Below are 18749 nucleotides of genomic sequence, written 5' to 3' on the forward strand. Positions count from 1 at the left end.
CAAGTCTACAATAACAGCTCCAGGGCCAACTAAACTTTCAATGTCCCGGGGACTACCGAGGCCATAAGACCCCATATGGGCAACCTCAACCCCGTAAGACCTTTATAAGGCAACACTAAAACTATAAGACCTCAAGCAAGGCATGAACCATACTTGTACCAAGTAACCAAAACTGTAAGACCTCAAAGGCATGTAAAAATTATAAGACCTTAAGAAAAGGCATTATCCTGACCTTAAAGTTAAGGCTATATATTTGAACTTGTAATACCCCTAAAAAGACATACCCTCGATATAGACGTCGAACTACTTCACTCGGGGACTGAAAGGTTCCGGCCAAACATAATGACTACGGTCACAAGGCTGTACAAGCCAAACTAACGCGATTCGGGGATGCCCAACTGTCGCTATAAAATCACAAGCCTTCAAATACTTCAAAAGTACTTCGAAAAGAACCGGTTAAACAAGCTACACTCGATATAGGCAAAAGAGCTTCGACCATGTCAGCTTCAAACTATAGGCTTCGAAACATTCAACCACCAAGCAAAACCTCCCGAGGTGCTTGTTCATTGCTACATAACGACTCACAATTGAGGCTCTTAGAAAGCCATCGAAGATTTGGGCGAACACAAAAATTCAAAATCTTTGACGAGGGAAAGAAAAACCTAAAGAGGTTATACTGACCATACGCGTAAGAGCCACTATCGCCATCCCATATTAAAAGGTCGTATCGACCCTATGCGTAAGAGCCACTATCGCCAGCCCATATGAGAGGTCGTATCGACCTAACGCGTCAGTGCCTAAGGGCCAACTTTAAATTCAAAAACTTAAGGGCCAATGAGCTCGAGTCGAAACCCGACTTGGAGACCGAGCCCAAAATAGTTAACAAAAAAAGCCTACGGGCAAACGCGTAAGAGCCACTGTCGCCAGCCTAAAATCAAAGGTCGCACTGACCCAATGTATAAGAGCCACTATCGCCAAGACTGGTTTCTAGACCTAAGGGTCAGTAAACTTGCGTCGAGGTCCCGATACGGGGACTAGGCCCCCAACATTCGACCTTAAACCGTTACGAATCGCTCAGCAATAGCAAAAACCCAAGGGTCTCACCCAAGGTCTAAGACCTCGGATCGAGTATCAAAAAACATCACACATTATTCATGAAAGGCCAAGGAAAAAAGAAGTGATAAAAAACGAAAAGCCTTCTATATATATTGCTCACAAAGGTATGTTTACAAGGCCTTTAAAAGCCCTTACAAGGAAGAATTCAAATAGAACCCTAATCTATCATCGGGTCTGCACCTTCGACGACTCCATCGGAGGTTGTGTCCCAACGGTTTCGGCCACGGCCCCAGGACCTTCAACGACCTCTTTCCCTCTAAGGATTCCGCCTTCATTCTCATCGTCTCCTAAACCACTGCTTGACACACCTCTAGAAGCAAACAGGGTAGCAGCCTTCTTCTTTAGGGTCTTCACCCTCTCGAGCTCGGCAGGCAGATCAATGCCCCTCGCGTGTATATCCTCAAGAGTCCACCTCCGAGATTCTAATCGAGCATGCTCCACGGCTCGAGTCAATTTCAGTTCGGCCCCCTCAGGAACTCTCCTAGCTTGAGCATTTATTACAACGACATCCTCTTTTTGCAAGGATAAAAGCGTCTCAGCTTCAGTTTTGATCCCGGATAGCGCATCAATTAACTCGGTATGGAGACCTTTACACTTGTCGCTATCCGCGCTCGTATCATGAAGTTGGTGCCCGACTAAGGCCATCTCTCCTTGGAGGGTATCCCTCTCGGAAGTTATCTCTCTCATATGCCATTTTAGTTCGAGAATTTCAGAGTCTCTGACTTAGAGCTCTTCCCTCAGTAGGGCATTTTTCTTCTCAAACTGCACAAATCAGATCAAAGCTGTCAAAACGCTGAGATCTGGCAAACATTCAAACAAAAGCAAACGGAAACTAGGTAACTTGTTCAACAAGATGAGTCTTCTCATGCTTGTGACGGGTCATCTCAGCTTGAAACCGGGCGAAGGTCTGATTATAAAGCGCCCTAGCCTAGAGCCATGAAAGAGACAAGTTAGAGAGACGAAGATCAGGACGACGAGCAGAATTTACAAAAACTACTTGCTCACAAAGCCTATTCATCTCACTGAAAATGAGTAAGGCATCGAGCTCGGGAATTTTATCAGGTGCGGTTAAAGGCCTCTCAAATGCATCTCTACCTCCGAGGGGCACCCCTACATTGGAAGGTTCTTCATTCTAGGCATCTTGCGTTTCCTTAGGAGGTAAGGTCGTTCCCAGAGGAGAATCACTCACGTCAATAACACCAACGGGATCAATTAGGGTCGTCTCTTGTCCCTGCAGGGCTTTAGAACTGGTTTCCTCCGAACCACCTACCAAATGCATCTTAGCTCGAGGAATATTTTGGCCATCACCCGGTTCGGGGACATTATTCAATACCTCTTCGGTGGCCTCTTTAGCCCGAGGTTGGACAACGACGGCACCAAGCTCCAACTTGGGAGCCACCGTCTCTGCGGTATAAGGGTCGATCAGGTTTTCTCTTCCCTCGGATGCTATCGAGACATCATTTTTCCCCTCGCCTTCAGCTCGGGGACTCCCCGCTACTTCTGGAGTTAAGGCTGTTGGGTCAGCTTTAAGTTCTTCCACTTTGGTCTTCTTGGATTCCAAAGGCTCATTCGACGATTCGCTTTGTCTTTTCTTCCCTTCGTCGGGTTTCGAGGTATTCGTTTCACCAAGCGGAGTTTCCCTCATCAAGGGAACCTCCCCTAGACTTGCACAAATGCAAAAGGTAAACACAGGGGATAAAGACGCTATCAGCAACAGTTCTATTAAAGGGTACGACTACAGTAGGGGTAAAGGCTCACCGTGGTCCTTGGTTTCCCATAGAGCTTGGGATAGATCACGCCACACACGCTCAACGTATGGGTAAATTGAATCCAGCCGGTCAACCCAGCCCGAGAGGTCTTTAACCACGCCAGGGTAAACTACAATGGCTGCTTCAGTAGAGGAAGTTAGCACATAAGGAGATGCATCTAAAAAGAAACAAGGGAACGTTAAATAATGTATCTACTTACGTTCCATGTTCCACCTTTCGGGGAACGACATCCTTTCCACCGGAATCAGGTCCAAAGTTCTAACTTGGACAAAACGGCTCATCCATCCTCGGTTCCCAACTTCGTCGGTACAAGCAAAAAGGGCCCTCGAAGCTCGACAGTGGAGCTTAATCAGGCCCCCATGGAAGAAGGTTTTTCGATTTTGAAGTCGGAAGCCATTGCAAAGGACCCTGGAATACATTCCCCAATGCGAGGGGGCAGTGCTGCTTTGCCTATAGACAAAAGTGAGGAAGAGGAGGCTACACTTTCCTAAGGGATAGAGGTGGAAGTTTTTGCCATTCTCAAAAGATTTCAGAGGGGAAAAGAAAATTGCGTTTCAAAAAGAAAACAAAAGGGAGAGGTAGAAAGAACTTTTTTGAGGGCTTGGTGGTGCAGTGAATAATAAAGAGCGAGAGAAGAAGTATTTATAGAGGCCTAACACACACGTTGGAGCAGGCCAAAGGACAACCAACCACTGTAATCAATTCGAAGGCTTTTAAGGGCTGTGTGTACGCGACCTTTTGGCGCCTCATTTTGTCGTACCAATTATTTGGCAGGGCGTGACTACTATCGTGAAGGAAGTATCGAAGTGGCAGGAATTCGAGATCGTTTCTTATCGTTTTACTCTAAAAAACGCGGGGACTATCTGTATACGGGTGAAATCGGGAGGCCTGATTTCACGATCACTGTGTCTTTCGCTTAGCTTCAAAAAGGACTCGATGACCCGGGGGCGCAGCTCAAAGTTTCGGCCTCGAGGGTTCTCCACACTCGACCTCGATGCAGCACGAGTCGACGATTATCAAGGGTAAGCGGAAAGTTTCCTAGGCATGTGGTCCGAACTGACATCATCTACAAGAATAGTACCAGTCTACCCCAGACTGCTAGGTAGCTGTGCCAGCTACTTTACTTTGTTATAAATACATACATACTATTATGGGGTTCCCTCCTCCTATATAAAGGGGACCTTTATTATTTTTTGCACATATAGAAGATATCATTCTTACAACATTGACTATACAAGAACATTCTCTTTTCTCTCTAACACATTCTCTCTTGACCCTTTTATTTACATTTATTGCTAGCATTCATCGTGTTCTATTTATTGTTCTTCTGTTGTTGCTCATTATTGGACATAAAGAGCCGCCATCAAATTTATCACAACTGTTAATCCTTCATCAACTGCCCTTAGTCGGGCATCCGACTCGACCTCGAGGCCTCGATTTTCAGCCATTTGGTTTGCTTATTGCACTATCCACGAGCTCTTGTCTTATCTTTCGATCTTTCACTTAGCATCTATTGTCTAAGCAACTAGCATATAAATAGATCATGTATTTTTAGAACTACAAAATCAAATCTAATTGTTATTACCATTTTTACGATAAAGAGTGCAGATACAATGTGGCTAAGGGTACAACAAGTTTTCTGTGGACTAGTAGGAAGGTGATAGCTCCACTCGAAGTTAATTGGCAAATGAGAGGATGTGGTGGTTTAATTTGTCTTTACATAATAATGAACTCTGAGCAAATAAATGGAAGAAAAATTCTCAAAGTGAAATCAGGAGAAAAATGTACCGTCAAATCTCTCTTTAACAACTTTATTTGTTCCGAATATTTTTGGATGTTATAGCGAAATACTGTTATAGAGAACATATGTTATAACATAACATGAAAATTCCGGAAAAACTTGACTTTTCTAATAAACTGTTGTTATATAGGGATGCTGTTATAAAGAGGTCTGTAATTGAAAGGTTAATAATGATTAAATAGTAACACTTCCATGCTTTGCTTTTTATTTTATAATAATAGTGAGCGTTATTTCACTGAACATGTATTATAAGACGGATGGAAAGAAATTATTTATTATCGTTTCCTAAAGAATACTTCCTACTCTTTCATCTTAAAAATGAAGTTCAATTTTGTACCGGCAATCTGGAACAATTTGATATAAACTTTAATGAAGTACATTGCAACATTTTTCAAACGCAGTATTTTTCAGGAGATTCAAATTATTGTTATTATAACTTTGAATTTAATAAACGCTTACTTATGGCAACTTAGTTGGATTCCTTGTTAATTCCATCGCACATCTATTAGTCATTGCTTCCCGAATTGTCAACCCCTCTAATTACGTTATCTATGACATCTTAAACTCCACATTATTTTTTGTTTCCTAGAAAAGTTGGACTGGTCAAGACATTACAAAGTTTTTTTAAATAAAGAAAAGGAGTAAAAGAAAGACCTTAAAAAGCAAGAAACCAATTGGAAACCAAACTCATTAATGGACCATTGACCATAAAGGGATCAGTCAACCTTCTTGGTTGTTCTCTCTACATAATTAATCATTATACTCTATTCTCTGTGTGTTTTAAATATCAAACACAGAAACCTATTTCTACCATTAGAAAAAGACATACACTGATTTTTCTAAAAGACAGAATTTTGAAGTGAATATTACTTCTCAATTTATGTATGCATTTTCATTTTTAGTCTATCCTAAAAGATATATATATATATATATTGAAAATAATTTTACTTTAATTTTTTAATTTACTCTCATTGAAATAATCTATTCACGCTAATACTTATGTTTTGCTTTAGACAATAAATTTCAAGAGTATTCTTATTTTTTACTTTGATTGTACCACATAAAATAGGATTGAGTAAGTAATTATTATAATAATTAAAATAATTCTGATACTTTTTCTATATTTTTATGTCTCAAAAGTCCAAATTTTTTGTTTAGTCAATTATTGTCATATATATATAAAATAAAAACGAAGAAAGCATTTTTGGCGGATAAAGTTACCAATACCTACATTAATTAATATAATATGGCAATGTCCAAAAGAATAATTTAATTTGAACATCAATGTTATAAAATATTAAAAATAAAAGGAGGTGATATTCCGATCATATTCAAAATTTTCCAAAACCGCTTTTGACGTAAACCACAAAAACCATATACTTGCAAAAAGAAGTCATTCATTGTTGTTTTTGACCAATTTGTGACACGCTCTATCTCCTTCTCTCTCCCATTTAGTTTTTTTTTTTCATTTTAACAACAATTTCCCAGTATATTATTCAACACGTCTTTCCTTTTTGCATCTTCATGTTTATATTATTTGGTTCCACAACACTTGGTTTTCTCTAAAAAAAATGAAGACATCGCTGAAGAAATTACGAGGATTGGCTAATCTTCGACATGATAAAAAAGAACGGAGGCTTCGCCAGCCATCTGACGAGCTCGCTTTGGCTGCTCAGGTTTTTTCCCCATTTGTTTCTTTATGTATTTATTTTCCCTGAATTGATTATTGATTTTGGTTAATAAATCCCAGATGCATTGAAAAAAAAGTCAACCCCATTAGTTTTCTTGTTGAATGATGTGGGTTCGAACAGAAATGAATGAATTTGGAGGATTTTTTTTATGATGGTTGTGTCCGAGCAGTTTGAGGATACTTTGACTATTCCGTTGGTACCTGCCATCTGCTATCGAACAAGTATAGGTACCGTGTAACTCTAGCCACCTCAAATATCGAAGATTTATATATAACGGACTCCAACTAGTTTGGAAGTGAGTTGCAGTTGATTAATTGATTGGTTTGTTATGAGAACGTTGATTAATTGATGATGTGCTAAGGTATTTTGTTCTAATGGAGGCATTATTTGGAACACGAACTTCACAATTGAGATTTGGATTTGTGCTATAAGGAAACGTTTGTTTCGAAACGAAGTGCATTCTTCCCATTTACCTAGGTCTTAGTGGAGAGAGTTACCGGGTAGATGGGTACCCATGTTGGTAGAAGCAGTAGGTACCCGTGGATTAGTTAAGGTTTCCTGAGGCTAGCCTGACACCATTGTTATTAAAAATGTCTGTCGTGACTTTGCTTCTTCATAATATTTTCTGTGAACAAATTGTCATTCTTGTAAGAACATGGGAGACCCTGCTAACATAAAAGAATGTTACCTTTTGTTTGCATTACAATAACAACAAACCCAGTGAATTCCCACAAGTGGGGCCTGGGTAGGATAAAGATGTACGCAGCCTTACCCCTACCTTTGAAGGGCAGAGAAGCTGTTTCCGATAGACCCTCGGCTAAAGAAAGGATGAAAGGAAGTGAAGGCAGTAAGTAGTAACAACAAGAAGATAAAAGGAGAAGACCGAAGCCAAGATAACAATTATACGTTAGGTAGTAATAACAATCTACGAATAAAAAATAACATACTAATACTTTTGCATTAAAATAATTAATTTTGAGCCCCGGTATGTGTTACTAGTCTAGCTTAAAACAAGGTTCTCAGTGCAGTAATCTGAGGGGGTGTAAACTTGGGCATGTGTAGGTCCTATTCTCATAGTGAACCCTCAAGAAGTAATGAATTAATGTTCATCACATGCTGCAATGTTGCGAATTGTTTTAGGCTTTTAGCATACACTATAAGAAAAACATTGTATGTTGTAGTGAATGGTGGGATGTAAGTAGAACCTTCATTCTCTACCACTTGAGGTCTCCTTCAAAATGCCAGCACTGTTTGTAGGTCATTTGACTCGGGAATCAACTATAAATATTTGATGTCGTAACCCCCAGTTCTAATCTTCACTTATTTATCAAAGATCTTCACTTTATTTATCTATAGATGAGACTTGAGAGCTATGAGAAGTATCTTGTCAAATTGTCTGGTTAAAATTTATTACAGTTTGGTCTTTAACAGCTGCTTTCTTCTCTTAGGATATGGAAGAAATGAAAGATTGCTACGATAGGTTACTTTCTGCAGCTGCTGCAACTGCAAATGGTGCATATGGTAATTTATCGCCATTTTCTTCCCTCTAGCTTCTGACTAGTGCATGTTATCTTTTGGAGTAACTTTACTATCAGATAGTATCTGAATTATCTTCTTGAAGTAGCTTCAACTTGTAGTACCTTTTTATGAATATTTTCATATTTTTTTTTGATAATCGAGAAATCCCCGAAATAGCTAGTTGGCACATAGTCCGAAACTTGGTGGATAATGGGCCCACCCTCTACCCTTCTCCACTTATCTATGATGTTGTTGTCTATGTCAGCGTGCATATTTCCATCATTTGTACATTATCTTTAAACATTGTGGTGGTCATATAACATGACAATGGTCCCTGGCTCCCTGCCCTTCCTTTTTGATAAGAGGCCTTTGAGAATTTCTCCCCTTACGTGATTGATCTATATTATGACTCTTTTAAACTGAATAAAGTTAGTTAGTGTTCTTCTTGTTAATAATTATGTTCTCTTTGGTACTTCTCGTAGCTGTTTGGGATAGTTGCACTTTGGGTTCCTCACATTTGACAAATTCCAATTCTGGTCCTTGTGATGTTTGACTAAGCTCAGTTTGTTAATGAATTGACTAGACAAAATTAACATTCAACTGATAGAAATGTATGCTTTTGATCTCACCAATCACGAATTCCCACAAACATGGTGATATTTTAACTGTTAAATCTTGTGACTACCCATGTGTTGGGCTAAGTGGAGTATAAGTATCAATATAACCTACACTTAGCATAACAGGTGTGTTCACTTTAGCTGTTAAAAAGTTTGTTAACTTTGTGAAATCAGGAGAACTAAACAGAAATTTTGGGAATAATTGATGGTCTAGAAGCATACTTATGCCTAACTTTTTTTCACCTCTTTATATGACCTAGATAGAGCCGCTGTAAACATAAAATACTCCAAGCAGAGACGTATGTTTCATTTTGCATCTGCGATAAGTTCAAGCATTTAGCTCCAGGGGAACACATTGGTGACCTCATCTTCCGTTTCGGCGCTCCTTGAAGTGTTATTGCAACTCATTCAGCCGAATTAGAAAAGAGTTATTGGTTAACAAAGTTACTTATAAAAAAAGAAGTTATTAGTTAACACAGGCTTTAATGAATCAAATAAAGAAGCAAAAGAATTACATATAAGAAATTGAAGACTTGAATGGCTAATGAGTTACTGCAAGGAGCCAAGGACGTGCAGGCCCTGAAAAATTATGAAATAACTTAGCAAAGGGAAGCCTAACTAAATGCCGTTTTATCCATCAAACCAATCTAATTTTAATCTTGCTTGGCTGAACTTTTCAAAAAACGGATTATACTTGCAAGCTTGAATGCATATTTTATTCTTTGGGCTGTCAAAAGAAAACAAATTAGCTTAAGAAGCTCAGTTTCTGTGTACTTCCATCAGTTATCACATTAACATTATAATGTGTTTTACACATGGAACTTTACTGGTTTAACGTAATATCCATGTTTATTGTAGCTTAGTGCGCATACAGATGTGTTTATTATTAATTAGCAAGGATTATCCTCGGCTTTCGATTTGTTTCTTACCCGTTGGATTTGGATAACTTTTTGGTTCAATTGTATTTAATTGAGAGTCTATTTTCAGAATTTTCTGAATCATTGCGAGAAATGGGCGATTGTCTTCTTGAGAAAACAGCATTGAATGATGATGAAGAAAGCGGTGAGTATGAAGCATTATTATGTTTATTGATCAATTGTATGACCAACTCGACTAATATTATTTTACAAGCATAACTCAACTAAGTTTTAAGCTGTTATAGAGAGGACACTTTTATTTATTTATGTTATGAATACAATCCTTCACACGTGGTTGTAATTCTTTTCCTTAGGCCAAGCACGTTGAACAATTGAAGTATCTCTTTATTACGGATGTTGCTGAAACTTGAACCTAGAGTTGTTGCATGCATCAGTACCATGTTGAATTGTTAAATCGCCTCATCTAAAGCATAAACTATTAGACAGGGGATTCTTACTTATTTCAATCAGATCTACAAAATTAATAAATAGTTATCAATAAAATACCCCAAAATAAAAGTTCTATGATGTCCGCTCTGTTGAAGGTCCTCATTGCATGATAGCTGATCTTGTTAGTTGCCAAATCAAAAGAAATAGATTTTGTTAATTGTGGTTTCTTTTGTTCTTAAATCATAATGTGCACATCTTTGGATTGTTAGAACTCATTATACTGTTACTTTAGTCTTTATACTGCCTTGCTAAGAGATCAGCTGCAATTCTCCTTAACACCTCCCCCTCCTCCCCCCCTTCTTTTTTCTATTTTCAATTTGGATTGTTAAAATTGAGCTTGTTTCATATGAACAGGTAAGGTATTGCTAATGCTGGGTAAAATGCAGTTTCAGCTTCAGAGACTTGTAGATAACTATGTGAGTGCTTAATTTGAATTGATTTTTTTTAAAGTTCTTGAAAGTACCCTATTTTGATGAGTATTTCTGTTCTCTTATCAGCGATCACATATTATCAGGACAATCGCAGTCCCCTCAGAATCCCTTCTCAACGAACTGCGCATAGTTGAGGTTAGTCATCTGGATAAAGCAACTCTAGCTATGGGCTACACCTGCAGATTGTGTTATTGACTGACAATGTATTATTCTTCTTATGCTTCTATCTGCATTTTTCTAGAGCTTCAGTGTTCTCTTAGAAAAGGAAAAAGTTTATGGTGCTTTGTTTTTAGTTTGCCGCACCTCCCCATTGTCTTGGTACTTTTGCTTGTCTGACCTCGGGTACCTGTTTTATGGAAATTTTATTTTACTAGATGAAAACAAAGTGCAAAACTCTTGCTACTTATACAGACTTCTACCCTGAATACATGCTTTCTGCAATATGAAGACTAGGGAGTCTGATGATTACCAAAATTCACAAGGATAAATTATCATTTTGTCTTCCCTTTGATGGTAGATAGTAACTACTGGGACTAGGCTTTCACAATTAGAAACATAATTTATCTGTTGAATAGATATTGTTGCATTTTTCTTATGCTTAAAAGTCTTCCGAACTTTGACTGTTGATGTTTTTTCCCCTCTTTGTGAAGGAGATGAAGCTACAATGTGATAACAAGAGGTAAAACTAGATCACTTTTAATCTTATGTTTAGCTTTTCCCTTTGTGAGAGTGTCTTCTCACTCTCTCTTCTTCTTCAGAGAAGTTTATGAGCAGATGGTGCAAAAATACAGAGATAAAGGCAGGATAAAAGGCGCTAAAGGAGAATGTATTTCATCTCACCAGCTGCAAGCAGCTTATGAAGAATACGATGAGGGGGCCACTGTTTTTGTATTCCGTATGAAGTCCCTCAAGCAAGGACAATCCCGCAGCCTTTTAACACAGGCAGCTCGACACCATGCTGCTCAGGTTCTTTTTTCCTTTGGTGTTAATGAAATCCCTTGAGTTTCATAGTGAATCAAAGCATATGCTTGCCCCTTATTTAGGGTGGTTGTTCATGAGCTTTGGCTTGTTTGTTTAATCAGTTGTCTTTCTTCAAGAAAGCCGTCAAGTCTCTTGAGGAGATTGAGCCACATGTCAAATTGGTGACGGAACTGCATCATATTGATTATCACTTCCATGGGCTTGAAGAAGATGATGGAGATGATGCTGGCAATGATGATGATGATGATGAAAATGATTACGACGATGACTCTGATGACGGATCTGAGTCACTTGATGATGGTGAACTGAGTTTTGACTATGGACAGAATGACCAGGTTAATCCATCAACCCATTCAATGGAGGTATGTTTTTGTCCTTTTTTGGAATTGATGTGGAACTTCATGAAATTGTTCTCTTTATTTTAATAGTGGTAGTTATGAACTGTGGATGATCTGTGTACATGTCTCTCGGAGAGGGGGAGAAAATTGATTATACCCTTGCAGGTGAGTGATCATATTAATTGCCGTATCAGTAATTTTAAGATACATAGGAGGAAGAAATCTTGTTGGTTTCTGTCTGGATAGATTACCCCCATTACATTTTGTTAAACCTAATTTGAATTTTGATCTTCAATAACATTCCATTTGACTGTAAACTTTTAAAGGGTTTTCAAATAATATTTTAGTTCAAGAAATTAGTGTTCTGTAGTGATATTGATGCAGTATTGCATTTTTTAATAAATAAGTAAAATTCCTAGAGTAGATTATACATTTTTTGGAATGGGAGGTTGGAAACTACCAATAATCATTCGTCATGTAGAATATTTGATTCTTGTTGCTAGCTCTCAATCATATCTTGAAATCAATTTGTGGAGAGCCTCTTTTATGCACATTACTCGTATCAATTGAAGCCATACCAGGATTAAACCTCAGACACTGGTGTTGATGCGATGAATAAAGACTATTCTTCATTCTGTACAGTAGTTCATTGTTTGTATCATCTGCTTGTATACTATCCTCGTTGAATCATTTATTTTACATTTAGTTACTATAATGATACATGCACCGTGCAATACTTTCAATGATGAAGTGGTTGTTGACAACATGACGTTTATGCAGTTGGATAAAGTGGAGGTTACAGTTCCTGAAGCTGCTACAAAGGGTGCATCAAAGGTACTATACTTTATCTTCACTGACCTCCTTTATGAGATCATATCCTTTCTTGGAGCTCTGCATCGATCTATTCTCTTTCATCTTATCAAAAAATGAATTGGGGCCTTCATCTTTTTTGATAAAAACAAATGACGAATTCTGTCTTTCTCAGTTTAATTTATTATGATTTCTCCTCTCGTATGAGATTGCTGAAGCCAACCTGTCACTTTCTGGAGATTAATAATATTTCTTCTATGGGTTTCTATAGGAAAATCTCAATAAGAGTCATGGTGGAAACTCTTTTTCCTTCTTCAGGGATGTTAACAGCACCAAGTCAGCACCACTTTTGTCTGGGAGGAAACAAGATCCTGCTGAGGGGGGTGCCACACGAATGACTTCGTCACTCTCAAACAAGTTTCAACCGTATGTTTTACCCACACCAGTTGAGGCAAAAACTACAGATTCAGTAAAATCATATAGCGTACACCCTCAAACAAGGCGAACTGGCCAGACTGCTAGTGTACTTCACTCATGGCATTCGTCCCCTTTGGATCAGTTCAAACATGAAAAGCTTGTGGGAGATGAGAAGTTATCTGGACCTATCACCTTGAATACACAATCAGTTCTCACAGAGAGCAACAATTATGCAAAATCTGGTCCGCTGCCCCCTCCACTGTCAGAAGGCCTCTCATCTTTGCAGCATGATTGGTCCAATGCTAAAAAGGTCAAGAGACAAGCTTTTTCTGGTCCTTTGACCGCGAAGCCGTGGCCAAAGAAGCCTGTTGTTTCTGCTGGTAGTCCAATTGCTTCAACTGGATACCCTCAGCATTTTTCTCTGCCTTTCTTGCATACTTCAACGCCTGAACCTTCATCGGCCCCTAAATTATCTTCACGTACTTCTCCTCCTCTCATGTCATCACCTAAAATAAGTGAGTTACATGAACTACCTAGACCACCAGCTAATTTAGCCTCCAAAAGACCCCCACGTCAGATTGCTCATTCAGGACCTTTGGTGTCAAAAGTCCAGGAGCTTTCTTCCACAAATAAAGCAGCAGTGTCTTCAGCTGCTTCTACACTACCAACACCTCCAGCTCTTCCTCGTAGTTACTCCATACCATCTAGGGGCCAGATAGAAACAGCTTTCCATGTTTCTAAGCCACTGGAAGATATGGCTTCACCTCCTTTAACGCCAATAGCCTTCGGGAACATCCAGCATTCTCCCCCTGCTTCATAGCCTCCAAACTAGCTAGTCAAATGGAAGGTGTAACTACGCGAGCTGCCAGTAATTTTCTGACTTTCCAGAGGAGCTTAATTGTTCTATCAGTGCAACTCAGATAGGGTGAAAGGCAACATTTTGCTAGGGTATCCTAATGTACAGCAATTGAGTCTTCTGTTGCTTCTGATGTATGATGGCATTTTTGTATTCGCCGTAAGTATATCTATTTTGCTTTTCTCATTAGATGCAGGCTTCTTCACCTTGTAACTATTTAAAGCTTCTATAAGACCACAACAAGTGGCTTAGATAGTTCTATATTAAAATCTTTCTGTAAATATCCCAAAAGTAACCTATCCGTAGGGAGAAAGGAGTACAAAATTGTGGAGAATATCAAAGTCCATGGAAAGCATGCATTTTCGTTTACTTCTTGGTAGTTGGTAGTTAGCGGATAATTACAGTTAAATTGACATATGCTAATAACTTTGTGAGAGAAGTAGAACATGTAGAACTCACTTTTTATGGAGCTTAATGTAACACAAGTGAGCTGTTCTAGCATATTGAAATTTAATAGATTGATTTGATGCTCACTTCAGAAGGAAGATGCTGATATAAAATTATGCATCAATGAGAGTTGTAGATTCACACTGTTGTTATAAGTTTCTGTATTTATAATGAGATTTGGTAATTCCCTAACATCTAGAAGTTTGAGGAAGTAGTTCTATTTCGTTGCATGTGTTGAAAGCACAAATTGTGCAGCTTGAAGTACAAGATGTGCTTGTACAGCTGAAGATATTTTAGGGGGGTGTTACTAAATGAATTACTTGGTTAGAAGTTAGTTACAGATTAGTTAGGAGAAAAATCTTAGTCAGTAGTATAAATGGCTCAATTAGATTGCTTGGGTTAGTGAAATTTGCAATACAGAAACAAATTTCTTCTCTGAATATCTCACAGCTCTCTCTGATGGCTGCATCTTGATTCTTCATTCTAGATTTGAACAGCGTGTTTGTTTGCCATACAACACTGTAACCTGATCTCAAGTCTGTAGGCTAATGTGAATGCTTGAAAAGAGAACACACACACACACAGAGAGTATGAGCTTGTTTGTTTTGATCATATCTTTTTTTGGGTGTTTGCTCTACGATGGTATGGGATCATTTTTGTATGAATGAGACATCCTTTGTTTCTGCTTGTTTATTGTAAGACTTGAAGCTCATTGAAGAAGGAATATTTCGGAGTTTCTATACTATAATGGAAGTTTAAAACCATAGGAACTAGCAGTTTTTATTTTATTTTTTCTGCAACAGTGTCAGAATCGCACTTATATTACCAAAACATTAAGCGCTTAACTTACAAAACTCAGTGATGATTTTAATTTTAAAACAAAGTACATAAAGAACAAGTAATGAGTGAACCTGAGGAAAATAGAAGAAGTCCAACATTGGGCTATACTCGGTGGATGCACTATCCACTTGCAGTCAGGGGCGGATCTACGTAGAGAAGAGGGAGTGTCACGATGTTAGCCCCTTGACAAAGTTCCACGGCAGGTGTGGTTTGTGACAAGGATTTTTATGATGGCTTGGTAAACAATCTGAAAAATGGGGCAACATAATGATAGGCAGCTCGGCATGACGGACTATGCGGGGTTGACAAACGCACCTTGAATGGAGGCAAGATGCATTTCACTTGGACGTGCAGGTTGGCATAACAATGATAAGGCAAAACCATGTCAAAGCTGGGGCAAAGACATGGCAATACAAGGCAAGGCAATGCGGGACAAGCAATGACAATTGATGCGGGCAGATTTGATCAAGCTGAGGGCGGCTTTGTCACGACCCAAACCTATGGGCCGCAACGGGCCCCGGTACCCTACTTAACCGAGTACAAACATAACATATCTTTCTTATTGTACTTTCATTGGCAAATGGGCCAAACGGGTCGTCATGGGCTAGCCAGAATAAACATTGGGGAATACTTAATATAGGACGAACCAACCTGATATAAAAACTTATACATGTGATGTACGGGCCTATAAGGCCAACATGATTATTTGTAAACTCAAAACATAAGCCGGTGTCACGACTCAAACCAATAGGCCCGACGGGCACCCGGTACCTTACTCAACCGAGTACCTACATAACGCATCTTTCATATCATTCTATCATAAGTAAATGAACCGGAGTAAAGCATGAGGGAATAAAAACTTATACATATGAAGTACGTGCCAATAAGGCCGGCATGACTTTTTTTGTATACTCGAAACATAGGCCGACAAGACGATACAACTATCCGTATACCTGACATCTGTCTACAAGCCTATAAGAATACATAATATCATAAAGGTCGCGATAAGGTCCCGCCATACCAATCAATACATATACTAATCATACTGAGCAAACAAGCAACTCCGGAGCAAATGGAGCGCACCAACACCTTCCACTGAGCTGATAGCCTACTTGGAGGACTCTCGACCTATCTATCAGGACCTGCGGGCATGAAACGCAGCATCCCCAAGCAAAAGGGACGTCAATACAAATAATGTACCGAGTATGTAAGGAATGAAAATCAGTAACTAGTAGACATGAGAGAAACATGGAGTAAAAAACTCAACATGTATATGTGAATAACTCTGTGAATCGTTTAATATTATAATATCGTGCATATGCGTATAAATGTCATACCATGCATGGTATATGCGTTCATAACATCATCAAGCCTCTGAGGGCATCACATCATCTCATTTCGGCCACTATGGGCAACATCATCAACGTATACCAGTTGATCAGGTGGTGGTGCGTATATAACGCTGTAACCTTTTTCCATATCCCATATACATATAATATACATATATACGCATATATAACACCATCTGGTCACGGGTCAATGTAAATGAATGCAATGCATGAAAAGTACGTCAATAAAATCTTTTGGAATGTCACAAGACCATTATGCATTGAGTAGTATCATGAAGTAAACTTTTTTTTTCAACTTACGTATTTTTCTGAGACCCATGAATAGATGATAGAATCATATGACACATGAGGAATCAAGAACATATGCATCTCTGATATTTCTATGAGTAGAGTCATGTATGGAAATTGTGCATTTGCACATTTCGCTTGTGTCGTATGGATCAGCCAAAAGAAAGAAGGGATAGCCTTAACATACCTGAGCCGATCCTCTTGACGATTCCTCTAACACACGTCACTTGCGACAACATATAACGACAGATCGAAGTAGGGAAAAATCCATATGATATTCTTGAGAACGATTGCACCATACTCCTTTAGAATCGCAAAATCCTATTGCTATAACATTACGTAATCTCGTATGGAATTTTGTTGTAGCTTCGCACTTTGTCATAATCTTCATCCGCATTTTTGTACTACTAAATCTTTGGCTCCACAAGTAAAGCTCCAAATAACCATGAAAGAATACTTGAAAGTGCAAAGCTCCTTGCAATTAAATCACCTATGCCCTCTTTGCCGTGACCACTAGTAAGATAACAATCACCTTATTAATTGTTGCAAGGTTTCACGGCAGCCCCATCCATAAGCTTTTTTCTCTTGAATTGTGTCTAATAATCTCTTTATCTTGGAGATTTGTGGGCCCCCACTTTGTGGATGAGTTGACCAACTATTATTCTAAATGTGCCACCTATATGTGGACTTTAAGAGTCACATTTTTGTGACTTTGTTGGCTTTGATGTGCAGCCACGTTGGTGGATGTAATTCTTATCCAATATATCCCCAAATAATTAGGTAATGTTCCATTACCCGGTAATTAACCAATTACCCGCATAATTAAGAATTATCTCAACTTACTTAAAATACTACTCGCTTTTAACATACCTTGTACACCTTACTATCATGGTCATGTAGTACCTTGTATGACACTAGTCCATAAATATCGGGTATTAACGCTCAGCCTGTATTTTATCCCAATATGCCGAACTTGGACGAAAAATTTATTTTCTTTGACTTGCTTCCCCTCTCACCTTCACGAATTTACTCATCATTTATTTAAAATAACACAATCCTTATAATCTCCAAATAATCTTTTTTCTTGGACTAATGTCAATTACCTTATGACAAATTCAACGTATAATACTACATGGTGCAACATCATCGTAATTTAATACTTCGAAGCGTAACATCATCATAATATAATACCTCAAGACGTAATATTGACGTAATATTGCGGGGCGTAATATCCGGCAAGGCCATACAAGCATCCGTATATATGATATCTGTCTACAAGCCTGTAAGAGTACATACTTATCATAAAGGTCGGGACAGGACCCCGCCATACCAAACAATACACGTCTAGATCATATTGACCAAACAAGCAACTCCGGAGCAAACAGAGCGCACCAACATCTTTTGCTGAGCTGATAGCCTACTTGGAAAATTCTCGACCTGTCTATCGGGACTTGCGGGCATGAAGCATAGTATCCCCAAGTAAAAGGGACGTCTGCACAAATAATGTACCGAGTATATAAGGAATGAAAATAAGTAAATAATAGACATGAGAGAAACATGGAGTAAAAGACTCGACATGTAAGTCTAAGTAACTCTGTAAATCATGAAATACTCATAGTGTCATGCATATGCGTATGAATGTCATGTCGTGCATAGGTACATGTTTTCATAACATGATCAAGCCTCTGAGGGCATCCCATCACATGATCTCGGTCACTGTAGGCAAAATCATCAACGTATACCAGTTGATTAGGTGGTGGTGCATATATAATGTCGTAACCTTTTCCCATATCCCATATATATATAATATATATATATATATATATATACACACACACACACACACACACACACACATACACACGTATATAACGCCATCTGGTCATGGGTCAATGTACATGAATGCAATGCATGAAGTACGTCAATAAAATCTTTTGGAGTGTAATACGACAATTATGCCTTTGAGTAATATCATAAAGTAAACATTTTTTTTCAACTTACATATTTTTGTGAGACCCATGAATAGATGATAAATAATATGACACATGGAGAATCAAGAACATAAGCATCTCTAGTATTTTTATGAATAGAGTCATTTATGAAAATTGCGCAT

At 38.5% G+C, this 18749-nt stretch overlaps 1 protein-coding gene across 1 annotated transcript; it reads left to right on the forward strand.

Moving 5' to 3' along the window:
• The first annotated feature begins 6079 nt into the window (after window positions 1-6079).
• LOC107765165 (uncharacterized protein At2g33490-like) lies at window positions 6080-14046 on the forward strand. The gene is made up of 10 exons (XM_075237102.1): window positions 6080-6362; window positions 7826-7898; window positions 9500-9574; window positions 10234-10295; window positions 10377-10445; window positions 10961-10989; window positions 11069-11276; window positions 11393-11653; window positions 12410-12463; window positions 12711-14046. Exons 1-10 carry the CDS (start codon window positions 6258-6260, stop codon window positions 13674-13676), a joined length of 1902 nt encoding a protein of 633 aa, XP_075093203.1. The 5' UTR covers window positions 6080-6257; the 3' UTR covers window positions 13677-14046.
• Window positions 14047-18749: the final 4703 nt, after the last annotated feature.

This window comes from Nicotiana tabacum, chromosome 18, assembly GCF_000715075.1.
Source record: "Nicotiana tabacum cultivar K326 chromosome 18, ASM71507v2, whole genome shotgun sequence".
NCBI lineage: Eukaryota > Viridiplantae > Streptophyta > Magnoliopsida > Solanales > Solanaceae > Nicotiana > Nicotiana tabacum.